This window comes from Eulemur rufifrons, chromosome 16 (assembly GCF_041146395.1).
Source record: "Eulemur rufifrons isolate Redbay chromosome 16, OSU_ERuf_1, whole genome shotgun sequence".
Classification (NCBI taxonomy): domain Eukaryota; kingdom Metazoa; phylum Chordata; class Mammalia; order Primates; family Lemuridae; genus Eulemur; species Eulemur rufifrons.
The window spans coordinates 33,881,513-33,899,122 of NC_090998.1; the positions used below are offsets into that span (position 1 = coordinate 33,881,513).

Below are 17,610 nucleotides of genomic sequence, written 5' to 3' on the forward strand. Positions count from 1 at the left end.
CAGGCAGATAGAACAATAAGTGCAAAGGGCTTAAGGTGGGAGTCTGCCTGGTGTTTTCAAGGAGCAGCAAAGACACCAGTGTGCCTGCAGTAGAGTATACAGTAGAGGGAGTTAGAGGGGATGGGAAGCAGAGAGGTAATGGAGATGTGGAAATCATGTTAGTTTGTTGACTGGCAAAGAATTCTTGATTTTACTCTGAGCTAGATGGAAATGTTAGGAGTGTTTTGAGCAGACTTTGAGTTTGTTAAAAGATCAGATGCGATAATGTATAAGACATGATATAGCTTATGTTGTAGGGCAGCAGTCCCAAACCTCTTGGCACCAGGGACCAGTTTCATGGAAGACAATTTTTCCACGGACACAGGGACATGGGGCGGGAGGAGGCGGAGCTCAGGTGGCGATGCGAGCTATGGGGGAGCAGCTGTAAATACAGATTAAGCTTCGCTCACCACTGAGCTCACCTCCCGCTGTGCACGCCCCCCTTCCTAAGTTTCATGGAAGACAAGTTTTCCATGGGGGCGGGGTGGGGGTGGAGGGGCGAGGACCATGGAGCTCTGCAGCCCAGTCCCTTACGGGCCACCAACCTGTACCAGTCTGTGCCCAGGGGTTGGGAACCGCAGTTGTAGGGGATCACTCTGGCTTATCTGTTGAGAAGAGAATCTCAGCCAGAAAGGAGAAGAGTGGTGCAGTACTGAAGAAGGAATACCAGTCAGTAGGTATAATAATCGCAGTGAAAATATGGTGTGGACTTGGACCAAGGTGGCAGCAAATGAGGTAGTAAAAAAGTGAAATTTGGTACATGTCTTAGACAGCCCGGGCTGCCATAACAAAATACCATGGACTGGGTGGCTTAACTGAAAGAAATTTATTTCTCACAGTCTGGAAGCTGGAAGTCTGAGGTCGGGGTGCCAGCATGGTCCGGTTCTGGTGAGGGCTCTCTTCTCACTGTGTCTTCATGTGGCAGAGAGAGAGCTCTGGTGTCTCTTCCTCTTCTTACAAGGGCACTCCTCCCATTATGAGGGCCTCACCTTTATAAGACTTCATATGAACCCAATAATATCCCAAAGCCTCATTTCCAAATATATCACATTAAGAGTTAGGGCTTCCACATGTGAATTTGGGGTTGGGGGACGCAATTCAGTCTGTAGCAGTGTGCATGTTGAATACTCACCTGACAAAATTTGACGATGGATTGCATGTGGGTGTGGGTGAAAGGTAGGAGTTAAAGATGCTGCTAGGTGTTAGCTAAACTAACTAGAAGATTATAGTTGCCATTTACTGTAATGGTAAAAATTTGGGGTGGAGGGAGCAGGTTTGGCAGGAAATATTGCAAGTTCACTTTTGGATACATTGAGGTTGACTTACCTACTAGACATTCACATGGATATGCTGAGTAGACAGTTGAATTTTGGAGTTTAGGGTAGAAGTACAAGCTGTAAATATGCACTTGGGACTGTCATTTAATAGATGGTATCTGAAATCTATAAATTGAATGAGATTCTCAAGGGAATGACTGAGAACTTCAGCTCTTCAGCATTCAGTGTTGTGGAAGATGAAGAGTAACTAGCCAAGTTGAGGGACAATGGGATGAACAGGAGAAAGGGTGGCCAATAAAGGCACAAAACCATGAGACTGTGTTGTCCTGAAATCCTGATGCTGCTGCTGAATCATGTAAGATGAAAACCAAGAATTTATCATAGATTTAGCGAAACAGAAGTCATTGATAACTTTGATAAGGACTGTTTCCTGGGGGTGGTATGAATAAGAGACTGATTAGAGTGAGTTCAGGTTAGCATGGGGGAAGAGAAATTAGAGAGTGAAAATAATAAGTCATTTAAGAAATTTTCCTATAAAGGAACACAGAAAAATTAGACAGTGGCTAGAGGGGAAGAAGGTCAAGAAGATTTGTTCTTAATTATGATGAAAGAAAAAAAGAGCATGTTTTTCTATGCAGAATATAAATGACCCAGCAGAGAGGAAGAATTGAGGATGTAAGAGAGAAAGGGAAATCTGCTAAAATAATGTTCTTGAGTAGGTACAAGACAATGAGCTTAGAGTACAAGTGAGGGATTTGCCTTGGGTGGGAGCATGAATAGTTCATCCCCAGTAAAGAGGAGAGAAGGCATGTAGGTAAAGGTTTAGGCAGGTAGATGTGGTAGATGTGGCAAGTGGGAACTTACAGAGATTCCCTTCTGGTTGGTCTATTTTTTTTTTTTTTTTTTTCAGTGAAATGGGAAGATCATCAGCAATGAGAGTAGAGTGGAGGTGTTAAAATCTTGAAATCTGGAGTGAAAGGAGAAGATGAGCTAGACATTTAGGAAAGTGGGAGAGAGAATAGACAAGGGAAATACAACAGGTTACTTGGCAGCACTGAGGGTACACATAAGCTTAATAGTCATTCATTTACAGTGACAATAGCAGCCAGAAGGGCAGTGTGTTATTTGCCACATTCAGTTCTATGGTGCAGGTGCAGAATGGGTGGACAGCTTCATTTAATCAAGACTGGTTTTTTACCATGTGAATTTGAGAAAGAAAAAGAGAGGACTTGAAAATGTATGTATGTGACATTGTATGCTCAGGGCCCAGCCCAATACCTGGCAAAATGGCAGCTTTGTTTGATAAATTAATTTTTTAAAAAGACCAATTAACAGTCAATAAGCCACTGAGTGACTGTTACATACTTTGCAATGCTAATTACCTGACACATATACATTGGTAAATAATAACCAGTATTTATAAAGCTTTTACTATATGTAAGACAATGACTAGATATGTTACAAGTATCATCTCTTAATTCTCACCAAAAAAAAAAAAAAAGAAAGAAAGGAAGAAAGGACAAAAAAGAAGGAAAGGAAGATGAGAAAAAAAGAAAAAAAAAACCCTCAGAGGCAGCTTCTTATTTTACAGATGAGGGAACATAGGCTTAATGAGATATGCCCAAGGTCACATAGCTAGTAAATGGAGACAAAGAATTTATGCCCAGACAGACTGACTCCAGAGTTTATGATCTTAACTATAGCAATAGTTAAACAGTAACTCTACTTTAGTAAACACCATTGTAGTAAACGGTAGATATTCAGTAACTCATACACATCATTACTCAAAATAATAATTCATCATTATATGAGTATAATTTAGATATTATATATTCATGTCTATATTGTCTCAAATTTTTTTTTATTTCTTTTCTATGATTTATGCACTGTGCCATGCACGGTGACCCAATGGCAATGAGATGGAGTCTCTGCTTCTGATATGAACTTCTTTGCCTCTTTATGGAGATCTGTAACTTTTAGGATGGCAGACTGCACTATGCCTAGTGTATATTAGATTCCATAAATACGTTCAGACTTGACTGTATTATAAATTACTTCCTGGTTAGGCCGGATGATCTATAATCTGGGGTTTCCTCTCAAGGTCGGTTACTAACTGTACGTATGAATTGGGACAAGTCACTTCACTTCCACTTAATTTCATCACTTGTAACCTTGTGACATATCTGCCTCAACTAATACAGGGTTGTTAAAAAGATCAAATGAGATAATGTATGAAAAAATACTTGATAAATTATAATAGAAACTAATGTTAATTATGACCTTAAACCCTGTAAAAAGCTTTACAAGTACATTGAGGATATTAACTTCCTTATCTTTAATGTAGTTGGGGATTTTAAGGTAAAGAGTTTTATCTTGGAAGGGCAGTATCTCATCTCTGTCACTACTACATTTTCATTAAGGATCTCCATGGCACATGTCATTGCAGAGAAAGTACGCAATTAATAACTTTAAAAAATTTTTGACAAATGTTTGTGCAAGGCCCTTCTCCATACCCTGGATATCACATATACTAGCATATTATTAGACTTTCATTAGCAAATGGAGCCTTTTTGTTTTAAAAATAGGGATTTAGCACTTACTTTTAATTTGCATGAAAGTGAGATCAATTCTTATTTTGCTGAAAACAGTGTATCCAGCAGCTAGGTAGTCATTTTTACATTCACAGTCTTGCCTTCTACTTCCATTGAAAGGGCATTCATATGGATTTTGTAGTCTGTAACAACATTGGAATATTTTTTAGCATTAGATACAGTTATCTACATAACATAGATAAATGGTAACCTTTGGAAGTAGAAAGATGAAAAACACACTCCTGCTCTTCAAAATTATAGTGTCAACCAGTTAAACGGGAAACAAGTAAAAATTACTCCAGGTTAACATACAAAATTCTCAATGGGAAATTCAATTAACAGTTTGTAGAAAAATAATTTAGCTGTAATTCTCCTAGCTTTTGTTGCTGGAATTAGTTTGATTTCTATGAAAATCCATGTAGGTCTTAAATTCTTGCCTTCTCTGTGTCCTACTGCTCACCCACAGTATTCTTAGTCAATCTCTATGTGAGTACATGCTAACGTTCAAGTATTTATTTATTGATTGATTGATTGGCAGAGTTGCACTTGTCATCCAGGCTAGAGTGCAGTGGCGCCATCACAGCTCACTGTAACCTCAAACTCCTGGGCTTAAGTCATCCTCCTGCCTCAGCCTCCTGGGTAGCTGGGACTCCAGGCATGTGCTACCATCCTCGAATGATTTATTTATTTTATTATTTATTTATTTTAAAGATGGGTGTCTCATTATGTTGCCCAAGCTGGTCTCAAACTCCTGGCCTTAAACAATTCTCTAGCCTTGGCTCCCAAAGTGCTGGGATACAGGCATGAGCTACCATGCCCTGCCTCAAGTCTTTGTTATTGAACAGGTATGGATAACATCTAGCTTAGGTCCTAATGTATCCATCTGCTCCTAAATTATTCATCTCATGTGCAAGCTATTCCAGTATCACTCTGAAGGCTAGAGCTTCTAATTCTCTTGAAGGAACATGAAAATGCACAGACAGACCAAAACACAGCTCGTACCTAAAGCCATACACTTCAGAAAAGTTGTCTTCACCTTTGACCAGTGATAAATATTCTTTGGGATTCTCCAAGTGCATGCCTGAACAATGGATCTAAAGGAAAAATGCAAATGTCCAGAAAAGCTTTCTCTAAAGTTAATGGTCAATGTTAAAATCAAATAGGAACTGTCTTCGTAATACCTTTATTGCTCTTCCTTTAATGTTAAGGTAATAATCACCATCCTTGGTGATGTTGTTTTTCATTTGTATTTCTTTGCAGGTGGTAAATGATTTACCTTCAAAGACAAGTTAAGAGAACTTATCAACACAGAAGAAATTACAAACACAGCATGATCTTAATCATACAAACATTGCTACACTCTGAAAATCTGACACTTTCTTTTGTGGAGCGTGTGACTACTATTAATACAAATATTTATTGTCACATTTTAACTAAAACTTCTCAGGAAAACTTAGGTGCTAGGTATATTTTTGAAGTCTATTACTTACAGTCATTGACATAACATTTCTTTTGAGCTTCTGGTTTTAAACGCTTTAAACACAAGTCACTGGATTGACCATTTTCAGCCATGCATTCCACTTGTCTCTCCATTATCCCAATTCCGCAAGTCACTGAGCACTATGAACAGAGTAAAATTTGAAGGTAAACTATATAATAAATAATAAACCAGTAAATCTAAGCCTCCTTCTCTCAGACGAGGTCATTTTGGAGCAAATTGAGGATTGATAGTGGCTAGTACCACTGAAGATGCAAAAATATGCTAGAGGCTAGAACATCACAAGTGAGAAAAATCCTTAGTCATGAGCCTAAATCTATTATTATTCAATTACTGGCTTCCTTTAATTTATTTTATGCAGTTATAGGAACAGTACATTGTAAATACTTAATAAACATTAACCTGATAGTTATTAAGTTATTAATGATAGTTATTAAGTTATTAAGATAGTTATTAAGACTACTGTGAGTTTTTTTCTCATTAAGTTATATGCCAGTCTTGCAAAGTAACATCTACTTGCTTTCCATCAGTGAAACTGGGAACAGAATAGAGTGTAAAAAACTTTTATTACTCATCTGTTAGATTTGTTTACTTCTTCACTTAATCAATAAATATCTCTTAAGCAGCTGCTCAAAGTGCAAGCCACTATGCAAGGTTCTCTGAGGAATAGAAATAAATATTAGTTACGGTCTCTGCTTTACGCAAGTTATAGCAAGTATAGAAAGAGAGATAAGATATTTATACAAATAACTGATAAAGAGGCTTTTAGACAATAGGGATATGAGATACCTCTGAGGATCTAGTTAGATCACCAAGCATCCTACACCTAGAAGGTCTTATTCATAAAGTTTTAAATTCATAATTATACACTGACCTTGCTCCATTTTCCAACTTTCCAAGTGGCCACACGCAAACAGCTCCTAACATTGCATTTGTAAACCTGAGAGGAAGGCATCACAGGGCATTCTCGATAGTCTATAGGCCAGAGCTGATGGTGCTTATGTTTCTTAGTAGACCGGATCCCAATACAATATGTAATCCTTTGTTGGTAACTAAATCCACAGTTACCTGCACACTGAAAAATACACAATTACAAGGAGAGAAGACGATGTTCTTATATTTAGCCAGGGATTAATATTTGTCAGATGCTTAATTTGTCATCTCTACAACAATCCTATTTCATTAGCCTTATTTGCAGATGAATAAACAAAGGTTCAAAGACATTAGGCATCTTTCCCAGAGTTGTACCAATAAATGGAAATGACTCAGATTCAGGCTAGATTTTCGACCTGTAGTACCTATGTATATTTTTTCCATTATACTACTAAGAATGTCTTAGTTGAATGAAACTGTGTATTCTAATACACACAGCTCTGGAAAAATGAAACATATTAGGGGTTCTTACCTGAAATAAAGGACACTATTTGGCCTCAGCTTATTAGTTATGTATAAGTTAGCATACGTTTATCTTAATACATATAATGTAAAGTCTAATACCATTTGATTAAAATAGGTAAGTGATTTAGATATAAATTAAAGCCTTAGGCCAAAAATGGACAAATTGACTTCTGCTTCTAGCAAAAGTGGAATAACAATGAATAAATACGAATAGATTTGTCTTCTAACTTTACATAACCAAAACATCTGTACAAAATAGATAAAACAATGGTTTTTCAGACATTCAACATTAGACAATAATGGATAGTGATCCACGAGGGATAGGAAACAAAGTGACCCTGTAATTGTTCTAGCCTATTGCTTTGAAAGACTTTCCAGGTCTTGCCACAGTGAAAGGGAGACAGCAGAACCCAGTGCATATATACCTGTGAGGATACCAACCAAAGCCAGGCAATGAAACAACCAAAAAGTTTAGAAGTTACTGTATCCAGTGCTCACACAGGACCAAGTATAGTGCCTGTTTTCTCCAGCCAGACTGGGAAACCTTTTATAATGGGGCAATAGGTAGAGTACCCAGAAGGGTCTTACCATAGTAGAGAGGAATAAATAACCCCAGATTGAACAATGTACTGATTTCACCTAACAAATCTTAAGAGCAAGGCAAGTGAGAGCCAAACTGCTTCCAAATAAAATAAATGGAACCCAGAACAATGTTCAAAATATATATGTGTTGGAATAAAAAATATCCAATAACCAAAAAGGAAAAATTCATAATGTCTGACAGGCAATAAAAATTTAACAGGTGTACAAAGAAGCTGGAAAATAAGACCCATAAGGAAGAGAAAAACCCATCCATCAAAACATATCCTGAGAGATGACATCAGTGAAAATGGCAGAGTAAGGGCATCTAAAAATTCTCTCTTCTATAACAGCAAAGAGAAAATGGGCAAAATTTGTCACATCAACTGTTTTAGAACTCTGGAAATTAATCAAAGATTTGCAGCAATCTAGGAGGCATTTATTCAAGAAATATAGCTAAATCTTGGTAAGAGCAATCTTTGTGGTGCTTTCACGAGCCCTATTCCCATTCTCTCCTTTCTAGCTCTATGGTAGCCCTGAAAATCAATAGCCCTGGGATCATGGTGAAAACCCGCAGCCTGGCAGCCACCAGCAGAAGAACAGGCCTAGGCATCACTCAAAGCCTCCTTTCCAGAGAATTGTCATTATTTGAATAGTTTAGTGGTTTTCTAGAAGATCCCACTTGCAAGGTTGTCTTTATATGACCTGACTTGCCCAGTGCTAAAAGTCTGAGGGCATTTGTTGCATTCAATTAGAAGCCATTGTTTTACTTTACAGCTTCTATGGTAGTGAGTAATGGTTGGTTGTGTCAATTATCGGCTAGCCAAAAAGCTTAAAAGGAAAAGACAGGGAATAAGATGTCCATCAGGGCCTTAAAAAGCTCCAATATATTCATAGGAATGTAGAAGGCCATGGACATGCTTCAGGTTGAATACATGTCCAGGGCTGTCTGCATGCCCAGAAGCACCTGCAGAGGGCCTGCAGTCTCACCTCTGGCTGACCTCCAGGCTCTATATAAGCAGGAAGTTAAAATCAAGGAAGAATTGTCAACTGCCTGGCTCAGTATTGAAATTCCACCCTGCCCCCCGCAACACACCCTGCCCAACACACAGATAGAGGCCCTTGGCAAAGGCTGGGAGATTATTGGTTCCAGAAAATTAAGGAAATCACTTTCCAGTCATTATCTGACAACTAAACTAAGTGAGCAGAGACTTCAGTGACCACATGTAACAAAGAATATAGATTTTATAGTTAGTTCAGAAAAGTCACTAACTATCTAAGACCCAAACGTATGAGCTAAAATTATAAAAGTCTCAGAAGAAAACATAGGTGTAAGTTTTTATGATCATGGAATGGGCAATAGTTTCTTAGATATGATACCTAAAGCACAAAAAAGCAAAATGAAAAACAAAATAAATTTGACTTCATCAAAATTAAAAACATTTGTGCATCACAGGATACTATCAAGAAAGGGAAGGCTGGGCATAGTGGCTCACACCTGTAATCCTAGCACTCTGGGAGGCCGAGACAAGAGGATTGCTTGAGCTCAGGAGTTCGAGATCAGCCTGAGCAAGACCAAGACCCCGTCTCTACTAAAAATAGAAAAAATTAGCCAGGCATGGTGGTACACACCTGTATTCCCAGCTATTCAGGAGGCTGAGGCAGGAGGATCACTTGAGCCCAGGAGTTGGAGGTTGCAGTGAGCTATGACAACACCACAACACTCTAGCCAGGGTGACAGAGTTACTCTGTATCTGACAGAGTTACTCTACACACACACACACAAAAGACAACCCACAGAATGGGAGAAAATATTTGCATGTAATGTAACTGACAAAAGTTGGTACCCAGAATATATAAGGAACTTTACAATTCAACAATAAAAAGACAGATGACCCTATAAAAATGGGCAAATGCAAATGGACAAAGAATTTGAAGACATTTCTATAAAGAAGGTATACAAATAGCTAAAAAGCACATACAAAGATATTTAACATCATGAATCATTAGAGAAATGCAATTCCAACATATGAGATACCATTTCATACACACTAGGATGATTATATTTCATAAAAGATGAACTATAACGAATGCTGGTGACAATATGAAGAAATAGGAATCCTTATACATTGCCAATGGGAATGAAAAATGGTGTCACAACTATGGAAAGCAGTTTGGCAGTTCTTCAAAAATTTAAATAGAGTTATCATAATACCCAGAAATTATTCCATTGCTAGGTATTTGCCCAAGAGAATTGAAAACATATGTCCACACAGAAACTTGTACACAAATGTTCCTAGCAGCATAATAGTCAAAAAGTGAAATCCACCCAAATGTCCATCAACTGATAAATAAAGTACAGTATAGAAAACAGATGAGGTGACCTGTGAGGTGGGAAGGAAAAGAGGGGAGGGGAAAGGATTATAAAGTAGCACGAAGAAACTTTTGGGGCTGATGGAGATGCTCTTTATTTTGAATATGGTGCTGGTTTTATGGGTGTGTACATATGTTAAAACTTATTAATAAGCTGTGCACTTTAAATATGTTAAGCTCATGGCTTGTCAATTACACCTCAAAAAACCTGTTTATTAAAAGTGGGCAACTATGCAGGGCCAGTTTGCTAAACGTTCCTGGTGGTTGGTTTCACAGTTGGAACCAACTGACACTTCAAACTTGCACTAGAGTTTGACATACATTTTACTGTTACTCTGTTTGCACCATTCAACTGTTAGTGGTCTCATTCCTTAGATTGATATGCATACTTATCATCCATCCTCAGAGTCAAATTTTAGACATAGTTTCAGCTGCATCAATTTTTAGATCCAGTGGTTTTTTTCCAGAAGCAAAAATTCTCAGCTTCCTTTCTTTGCCTTACCTGGGATGAGTCTCCTGTTACCACGACATACTTGCAGGGAGGATTCTTGCATTTTTTGATTGAAAGAGGTCTGGTTGAAGGATCACAGAAACTTTCATTCACTTGGATGTTTTGTGCATCAATGCACTTCACTAGCCGATGGGTCTCTTTTTTCTTACATGATGTTGAACACTAGAATGCAATGACAAAATGAATGAAACATTTTTATATTCAGTGTCGTTGAAAGTTCACTTGTTAATACTCACATCCAGCCACTCTCCCGCCATCCACTGGTACTGCACGCAGTCCTGATGCCAACATTGCCTCTGAAAATAAGGCCGGGTGGACTGATCGCACATTTTTTCAGCAACCCGACCAACACCTCTCAGTCTGCAGTACACATCCCTTTGCTGAATTCCAGAGCCACAGGTCACAGAACACTACAAAGGAGACCAGATGATTTGAACAATTAGCAAATAAATATCAAATTATATAAAAATAGGCAAGTAGAGCCAATTCCTCCTGTGCTTGTGTATGCAGTAAAGACACCATTACCCACTCTTAAGTGGCTTCCTGGAATGGCTTCCCAAGGTACATTGTAACTCCAAAATACACATCCCTTATTTTGACAGCTTTATGGAACTACATATCTTTAAACATGTTTAATTTTGTCTTTTTTAGAAAATCTATTTTATGAATGTGAAGGCATCGTACAGCTATAGACGCGAGCATAACACAAGTAATTGACTGGAATGCACTAACTTGAACTCAATTCAGACAGAAAAATCAGCCAAATATCCTACATATGCATAAACAAAACTGTATGCAGTGGTGCTTCAAAGACTTGACAGTGGAAGTGGATAGGCAAATTTTAGCAAAATCCACAGGTACTGTAGGCATTGTAGCTGTTATAGAGCAGAGATAAAAAAAAGTTAAGAGTGTGCATTGCAGAAATAGGTTCATCAAGGCTGACTCACTCTATTATTTAATAAATAATTATTTAAAATGTAAATAGTGAGGTCTTCTCTCTTGATACATTGCTTACAATTTCTTATGGATAAGGTTTTGGTTTCATTATAGTCAGTTATTCACAATTATGGAATCAACAATGTAGTGGTAGTATTAGCAGTAGTATAATATTTTGAGTGAAAAGAGACACTATGAACAACTAATCCTAATTTCTCTTCAATTCTGAAATCCCGTCTATAGCAATAGTGAATGAGTGACCATCAAATTTACCCAGGGTTTGTTTACATAGCTTCATTCTGGGCATGTCCACTATATCTTGAAAGCAGTGGTCCCATTTTTGGAATATCTCCAATGTTAGCAAATACTCTCTTATATAAAACTGAAATATTCTTTCAACTTTTACCCATTGTCCAGAATCTGTCCTCCTTATAAATGTAAAACAAATATATATCTATTTTCATGTAAGAAAATATGAAGATGTGAGGACTGGAACAGTGGCAGCCATTTTATGACCATTAGGGGTTGACTAACAAAATCTCTGAAATGCTAATCCAGCACTCTAATACTGTGGAGCTGCTGAATCAAAATTAAATAAACACTTTGCTTTTATTATATAAACAATAAAGGTTTTTGTGGTTTAGACTGCTAATAACATCAGGGCTTTTGTTACTCACAACAGAACACTATAGGACTGATACACCATAATTGCTACCAATTGCTAACAATTGATTGTTCTTCTCTGGGGATTTGGAAAAATATCAAGAATTTTCTTATAGCGTGTATTTCCAAACAGGCATTGCTCCAAATATCTGACCAGGATATGTTAATGCCCCAAAAGGTAAACTATCCTTCTATTAATGGAGCCTAATTTATTGCTAGTAATTTAAGCAACTCCATCATATTTAATATGTGACCAACTAAACCCTCAGTTATTTACCCATTACCAGTGAAATCCATATATATCTTATACTTATGCAACAGACTTCTTTTTTACATAAATAAGCTTGCAATGCATTCAGTACAACATAGAAATTACATTTCTACTGACTGTGTAATGCAATGACAGCCTGGATGGGTTGATTTCATGTGTCCTTCTTGGCCAGAGGGAGCAATATGTTACTAAGGAAATATAATGATGAGTTAACATATAATGATAATAATGAAATAATCATGATAACTAGCACAGTGGGAAAAGCTCAAATGGAGCTGTGTTTAAACTTCTGCCCCCCATCACTTCCTGCCCTATGATCTGCACAAACTCCTTAACCTCTCTAAGCTGCTGTTTCTGCATTTGCATAATGAATATAGCAATATCAACAGTTGTGAGGAATAAAGAAGTCTTTGGTATGGTGTCAGAAAGTGACTGTCCCTTTCTGTTCTCTTCCCCTTCCCATTTTTTCACCTTTCTTACAGAGATACAATTATTTTTGCCTTGAAAAATTTGACACATGCCTCAAATCAGAGTGGTAGTCACCTCAGCCTATCCAAAGAAAGGTCATCGTAAATGTCAAGAAAGATGATAAAGGAAGACGGTTAACAGGCAGCATTGCAACGCAAAAACAGAATTTCACTAGCTAGCAAAGATTGAGAGTCATGGTTTACTGGACCTAGAGCAGGAAGTCACCCTCCCTGTCCCTGAGTCCCAGTCTACACTCACCAGTAGAAACATCACTGAGTACCCTCTGGATAGAGATGAAGAGATTCTAGGTTCTTGGTTGAGGGCTTTAGGGACTTAAAAAAATTAAGCTTTACTGTTTTTTAAATTATAAAATATATATGTATATGTCAGAAATTTTTGAAAACATAGAAATGTAATTAAGCTAAGTTATTTAGCAGGTTTGCTATGATCAAGGGGAGGTGAGAATTCAGAATTTTGCTTTTTACTGAACATAGAGACTATGCATTTGGATGGCACTTAACTAAGTAGATGGGGCCTGAGACAATGAGGAATTCAGCACCATGCTAGCCTTAAAAACTCTAACTTACAAGAGAAGCTGGTATTCTCAAATAGATAAAATTAAATGAAAAAAAAAAAAAATCCCCTTGCTTCCAGGAAGTGGGGCTGGGGGATGAAGATGATTTTTTTCTTTTTAAATGATTCAAGTATCTAATTTGCATCTAAGGATATACATATGGACACAGAGGACAAATGGCCCTGCATAGCAATGTTTGTTCCTGTTTAGCAGCAGTCATTAAAATGCATTACTAAATCCTTTCATTTTTTTTAAAAAAGATATCAAATACCAAAGGAAGAGTGTTCCTTCAAAACTCATTTGAGCACCTCTGTGGTCACAATTTACCAAACGAGTCTTTACATTTGAGGCATCATGTAAAATAGTAATAAAATGGAATTATTTTTAAGAGTGAGTATTATAGTAAAGCTATGTTACAATTTTTACAATCAGAATAAAGCAGCAACCAGTGATTATCTTGTAACTACCTCTGAAATTACACTTCTGTTGAATACATTATTATATGTAGTGCAGCAACAGCTTGCAATTGTTAACTTCATGTGGGTCCTTTATATAGAATAAATCAAAAGCCAATGACTTCACAAGTGGTCATTTGTTTCTGCCAGAAATTGGGGGACTGTGTGGGTGAACGCAGCTAACTTCTAGGACAAGGAAAACCAACTGAAAGAGAAGAAAGCAGACTCTGTACAAAAGTGTCTGTTTTTTATAGTCCTTGAATATTCATATCTGTGTCTTTGAAACCCCTGAGATACGTTTCTTTAGTGGATCTTATATAAGTTCACATTTGGTGGTAAGCGAAGGCCAATTGGTTAGCACTGATGATAGGTTCACTGTTGTGGGGCTGGAGGTTAAGGGTCAGAATGTGTCCTCATGAATACCAACCACAGCAGCTGCAGCAGCTGCACGGCAGCAAAAGAATCTTTGGGATCAACAGGAATGTTGGGGGCCAACAAGCAAAAAGTCTCTCCCACTTCCACTCCCACCCCCCCGTGGCTCCTGCCTGAGGCCAGAATTCGGAGCTATCTGCTGCACACTGGGCGGATCTGTGACTTTCCTGCTCAGCGCCATTATGGTGTTTCACCCTCTTGGGCAAAGCTACTTCGCAGTTATTCTGCCACACCTCTGTCCAGATAACGTAAGGCAAACCTCCACTTGGAAAAAAACCCACAATATGACAGATATAATAAATTAAGAGATGGTGAGTCCTTTTGCAATGCAATCACGGTATTCAAAGTGAGATGTGTTTAGCTAGATGCAAAGCCTGGTGCCCAGTGATCAAGATATCCATTGTCTCTAAGAGAAAAAAGACATTGGCCTGAGATAAAGCTGAAGAAGCACGGTTAGGTTTCAGTCTTACCCCCTGAGAACAAAGGTTAGTCATCCATGACTAAGAGATTAAGTGACACAAACATATCCAAGTCCTTCTAGAGTCCACACTGTTTGAAAGTAAATAGTGGCCAAAATATGTGTTGCAAGGCTGTCGCAGGCCTGGGAACACAGGATGATGAACAATTGAACTAGACCACAGTGGCTGCAAGGAGATTCAAGAGCTACTTTGATGGGAGAATTGAGAGAGCCTGCTGAGTGACTAACTGTGGAAGCAAAAGAGAGAAGACAGGATGGAGCCAGTCTTTCCTTCTGGAACAACTTAGGTAACAGTGACATTTACTAAATAAAACAAGTTAATGGGGAGATCTTTTACATCATGGTGTCTGCTAAAGCATGAATAATAATTTATTTACTTGACCAGAATTTAATGTAGAAGCAAACGCTCAAGAATATATCTTTGTGTGTGTGTGTGATGAAAAACAGATATGCATTAACTAGTTTTCAGTCAAACATTAACCACAATTCCCAATACATTAACACTTGTCAGAGGCTGCCTCTTCTACAAGAAATTTGAGATTTTTCCTCAATTTGAGAACCTTTTATTCAGTACCAATAATGCACTGATATTAATGCTACTCAAAAGCTGAGTGCCCTGCAATGAGGTGCTGAGCTCAAAGAGATAATGACTTAGGAGCCCAGGGGAACCCGTTTCCTCCAGCTCCCTAACAGACATACCTTAAACACCTGACAGAGATAAGGAAGTTCCCTGAGCAGATGATAGGCTTCTATTCCCTTTGCAGGACCGGGCCCTTTAAGAAATGGTTAAGCCCCCTGAGGAACTACTGAGAGCAGCCAGGCGGCTGTGTAGAAAGCCTAGCCCTGCTGAAATTGGTCCTTAGGAAATTACTCCAGTTAACGTCTCTGACTTCATTTACGGCATTTGCCTTGTCAATATTTCCCAAGTTGGTGTTGCTTGACAACCACTTTCAAATGCATGCCTACCCCAATCTAGATTTTGAGCTGTCCTCCCTGAGCATGCCAGGCTAGTATTAATCACCTTTCTTTCACAAACTGAATTCTCAGCCTGGATTTTTACTGAATCTTTTCACTCTAGGCCAACCTAGGTTATCTCACTCTGACACCTCCCTAACTCTCAAACTCCTATGACAACCTAGTCTGGACGAGTTCTCTCTCCAGGGTGCAAGCTTAGCTCAAATCCAAGACTTGGGGGTGGAAACAAGGCAGTTACTAAATGCATCATCATATATATTTTACGTTAGATTACCAGGAATAGTGTTATAACTATCAGTAATCCCCCCACCCCCACCTGCCAAATACTGCTAATGTTCAGTGACAAAACTTCTTATAAAGTCTATAGCCACAAAAATCAAATGAGTAATTTGTTATTTAACTATAGACTTTGCAAGTGTGTTAACACTGTACAGTATTCATTTAGGACATAGTGGCAAAAAGTGTATAACAGAATAAAGTACATTTTAGAGGAGTAAAACATTCAAGGTTATTGAAAACATAAAGAATGATTTAAGATTTACTATGTAAACAAAATATATATATGTCATTATAAAATACATCACATACCTCCTTCCATCTGTTGGCTTTCCATGAAGGGCATCTAACAGATCTACAAGCTTTGTGAGTTCGAGGTTTCTGTAGATGGCTGCAATACTTTTCTTCTAATTTCGCTTGGAATTGGTCGATACAAAGCACTTCACGGTACTTTATACCTGTACCACAGGAAGCTGAGCACTAGAAAAGAAATACAAATGCATTTGACTCATTTTTTTCTTGATTACTTTAATTTTATCTTCAAGAAGTATAAAATGAAATAAAACATCAATGCTTTGATATTTTTATTAAGATATACTCCAGTATTTCTAATTAGAGAAAAGTTGAAATTTCCCAATCTGCTTTGTACCATCAATTGATGTTATCATAAGGTAATATGATTACTTTTTTGTAATTTATTCTACAAAAAAGTATTGATTGTCTATAATATACCAGGCATTCTTCTGGCACATAAATGCTTTAGATCTTTTAAGGTTAAAGACTGTTTTCAACTAACTCCTTTTATTATGCATCATCCAATAAAACTTGCTTTAAATTTTGTAAAGAGAGTCAACATCTATTCTGTTTTTATCGCCATATGCTTTTCCACATTGCAAAGTATGTTGCCTGTGTTTAAAAAATATTGAGTAGTCTCTCAGTGCAGGAAACTGTGATTGAGAAAGCAGGAATTGTATTCCCTAAAGTGTAATTCACTTCAGGTTTGTCTTTTGCATCAGGTTGGAAGATGTCTCTCTCTACTATCAACCCTCTAATACACTTAGTAAAACAAACAAAAACCCTAAAGTCTTTTATAAATATAGATTAAACAATGATTTGGCTTCATTTTTCATCCAGTTGCCATTTTTGGGTGAGGCCAGTGCAGTGTGGTGGAAAGAACGTGGGCGCAGGCATTGGGCAGCAGTTCTGCCACTTGCTGTGGGGTGACATAAGGCACCTTTCATCACTCGTCCAAGCCCCAGTTTCTTTATTTATAAAATGAAGATAATCACATATGCGCAAGGGCAAAGTTAAGCAAAAAAGAAATGGAGTCCAGACAACTCTTCTCATTCCTCTGAGACAGCTGATGACATATGGTTTCATTTAGAAACATATACTGAGTTCTGAGAACGTTAGATAATATATTATGCATTTTATGTATATTGTGAGTTCACAGACTATTAGACTATCTACACAGATCATTAGATGCTTAAAATACTTTAAACTTTTAAAAATAAATCGTTTCGGGGTAATTTGCCTTTTTATGTTATCGGCAATGCTATATCCCATTTGTGTAGGCAATTAATTTAACTCAGTACTTTGATTATTAAGACTTAATGTTATCATATCCTACATATTCTCTCTCTCCTCCCCTCATTAATACTTAAAGCCTCTCTGTGCCACTTAGAACAAATTTGGTTCTGTGAAAATCTCTAATGGATCTTCATATATTGTATTAAAACAACATTCTTTCCTCCTGGTGATTTAGACCTACCTATATGCTCTACTCTTCTCTGGCCACTTATCTTGGGCATTTTAC

The 17,610-nt window shown here is 37.7% G+C and overlaps 1 protein-coding gene across 1 annotated transcript in view; it reads right to left on the minus strand.

Annotated features, from left to right (window-relative positions):
- The window catches only part of ADAMTS20 (ADAM metallopeptidase with thrombospondin type 1 motif 20), a 158,877-nt gene that overhangs the window by 13,091 nt on the left and 128,176 nt on the right, over positions 1 to 17,610 (minus strand). Inside the window, exons 29-36 of the mRNA XM_069490737.1 lie at positions 16,107 to 16,274; positions 10,503 to 10,676; positions 10,258 to 10,428; positions 6,280 to 6,480; positions 5,398 to 5,527; positions 5,089 to 5,183; positions 4,910 to 5,001; positions 3,917 to 4,050 (exon numbers count right to left, since the gene is read on the minus strand). Coding sequence (XP_069346838.1) covers positions 3,917 to 4,050; positions 4,910 to 5,001; positions 5,089 to 5,183; positions 5,398 to 5,527; positions 6,280 to 6,480; positions 10,258 to 10,428; positions 10,503 to 10,676; positions 16,107 to 16,274 — 1,165 coding nt within the window. The remainder of the gene's footprint in view (positions 1 to 3,916; positions 4,051 to 4,909; positions 5,002 to 5,088; positions 5,184 to 5,397; positions 5,528 to 6,279; positions 6,481 to 10,257; positions 10,429 to 10,502; positions 10,677 to 16,106; positions 16,275 to 17,610) is intronic.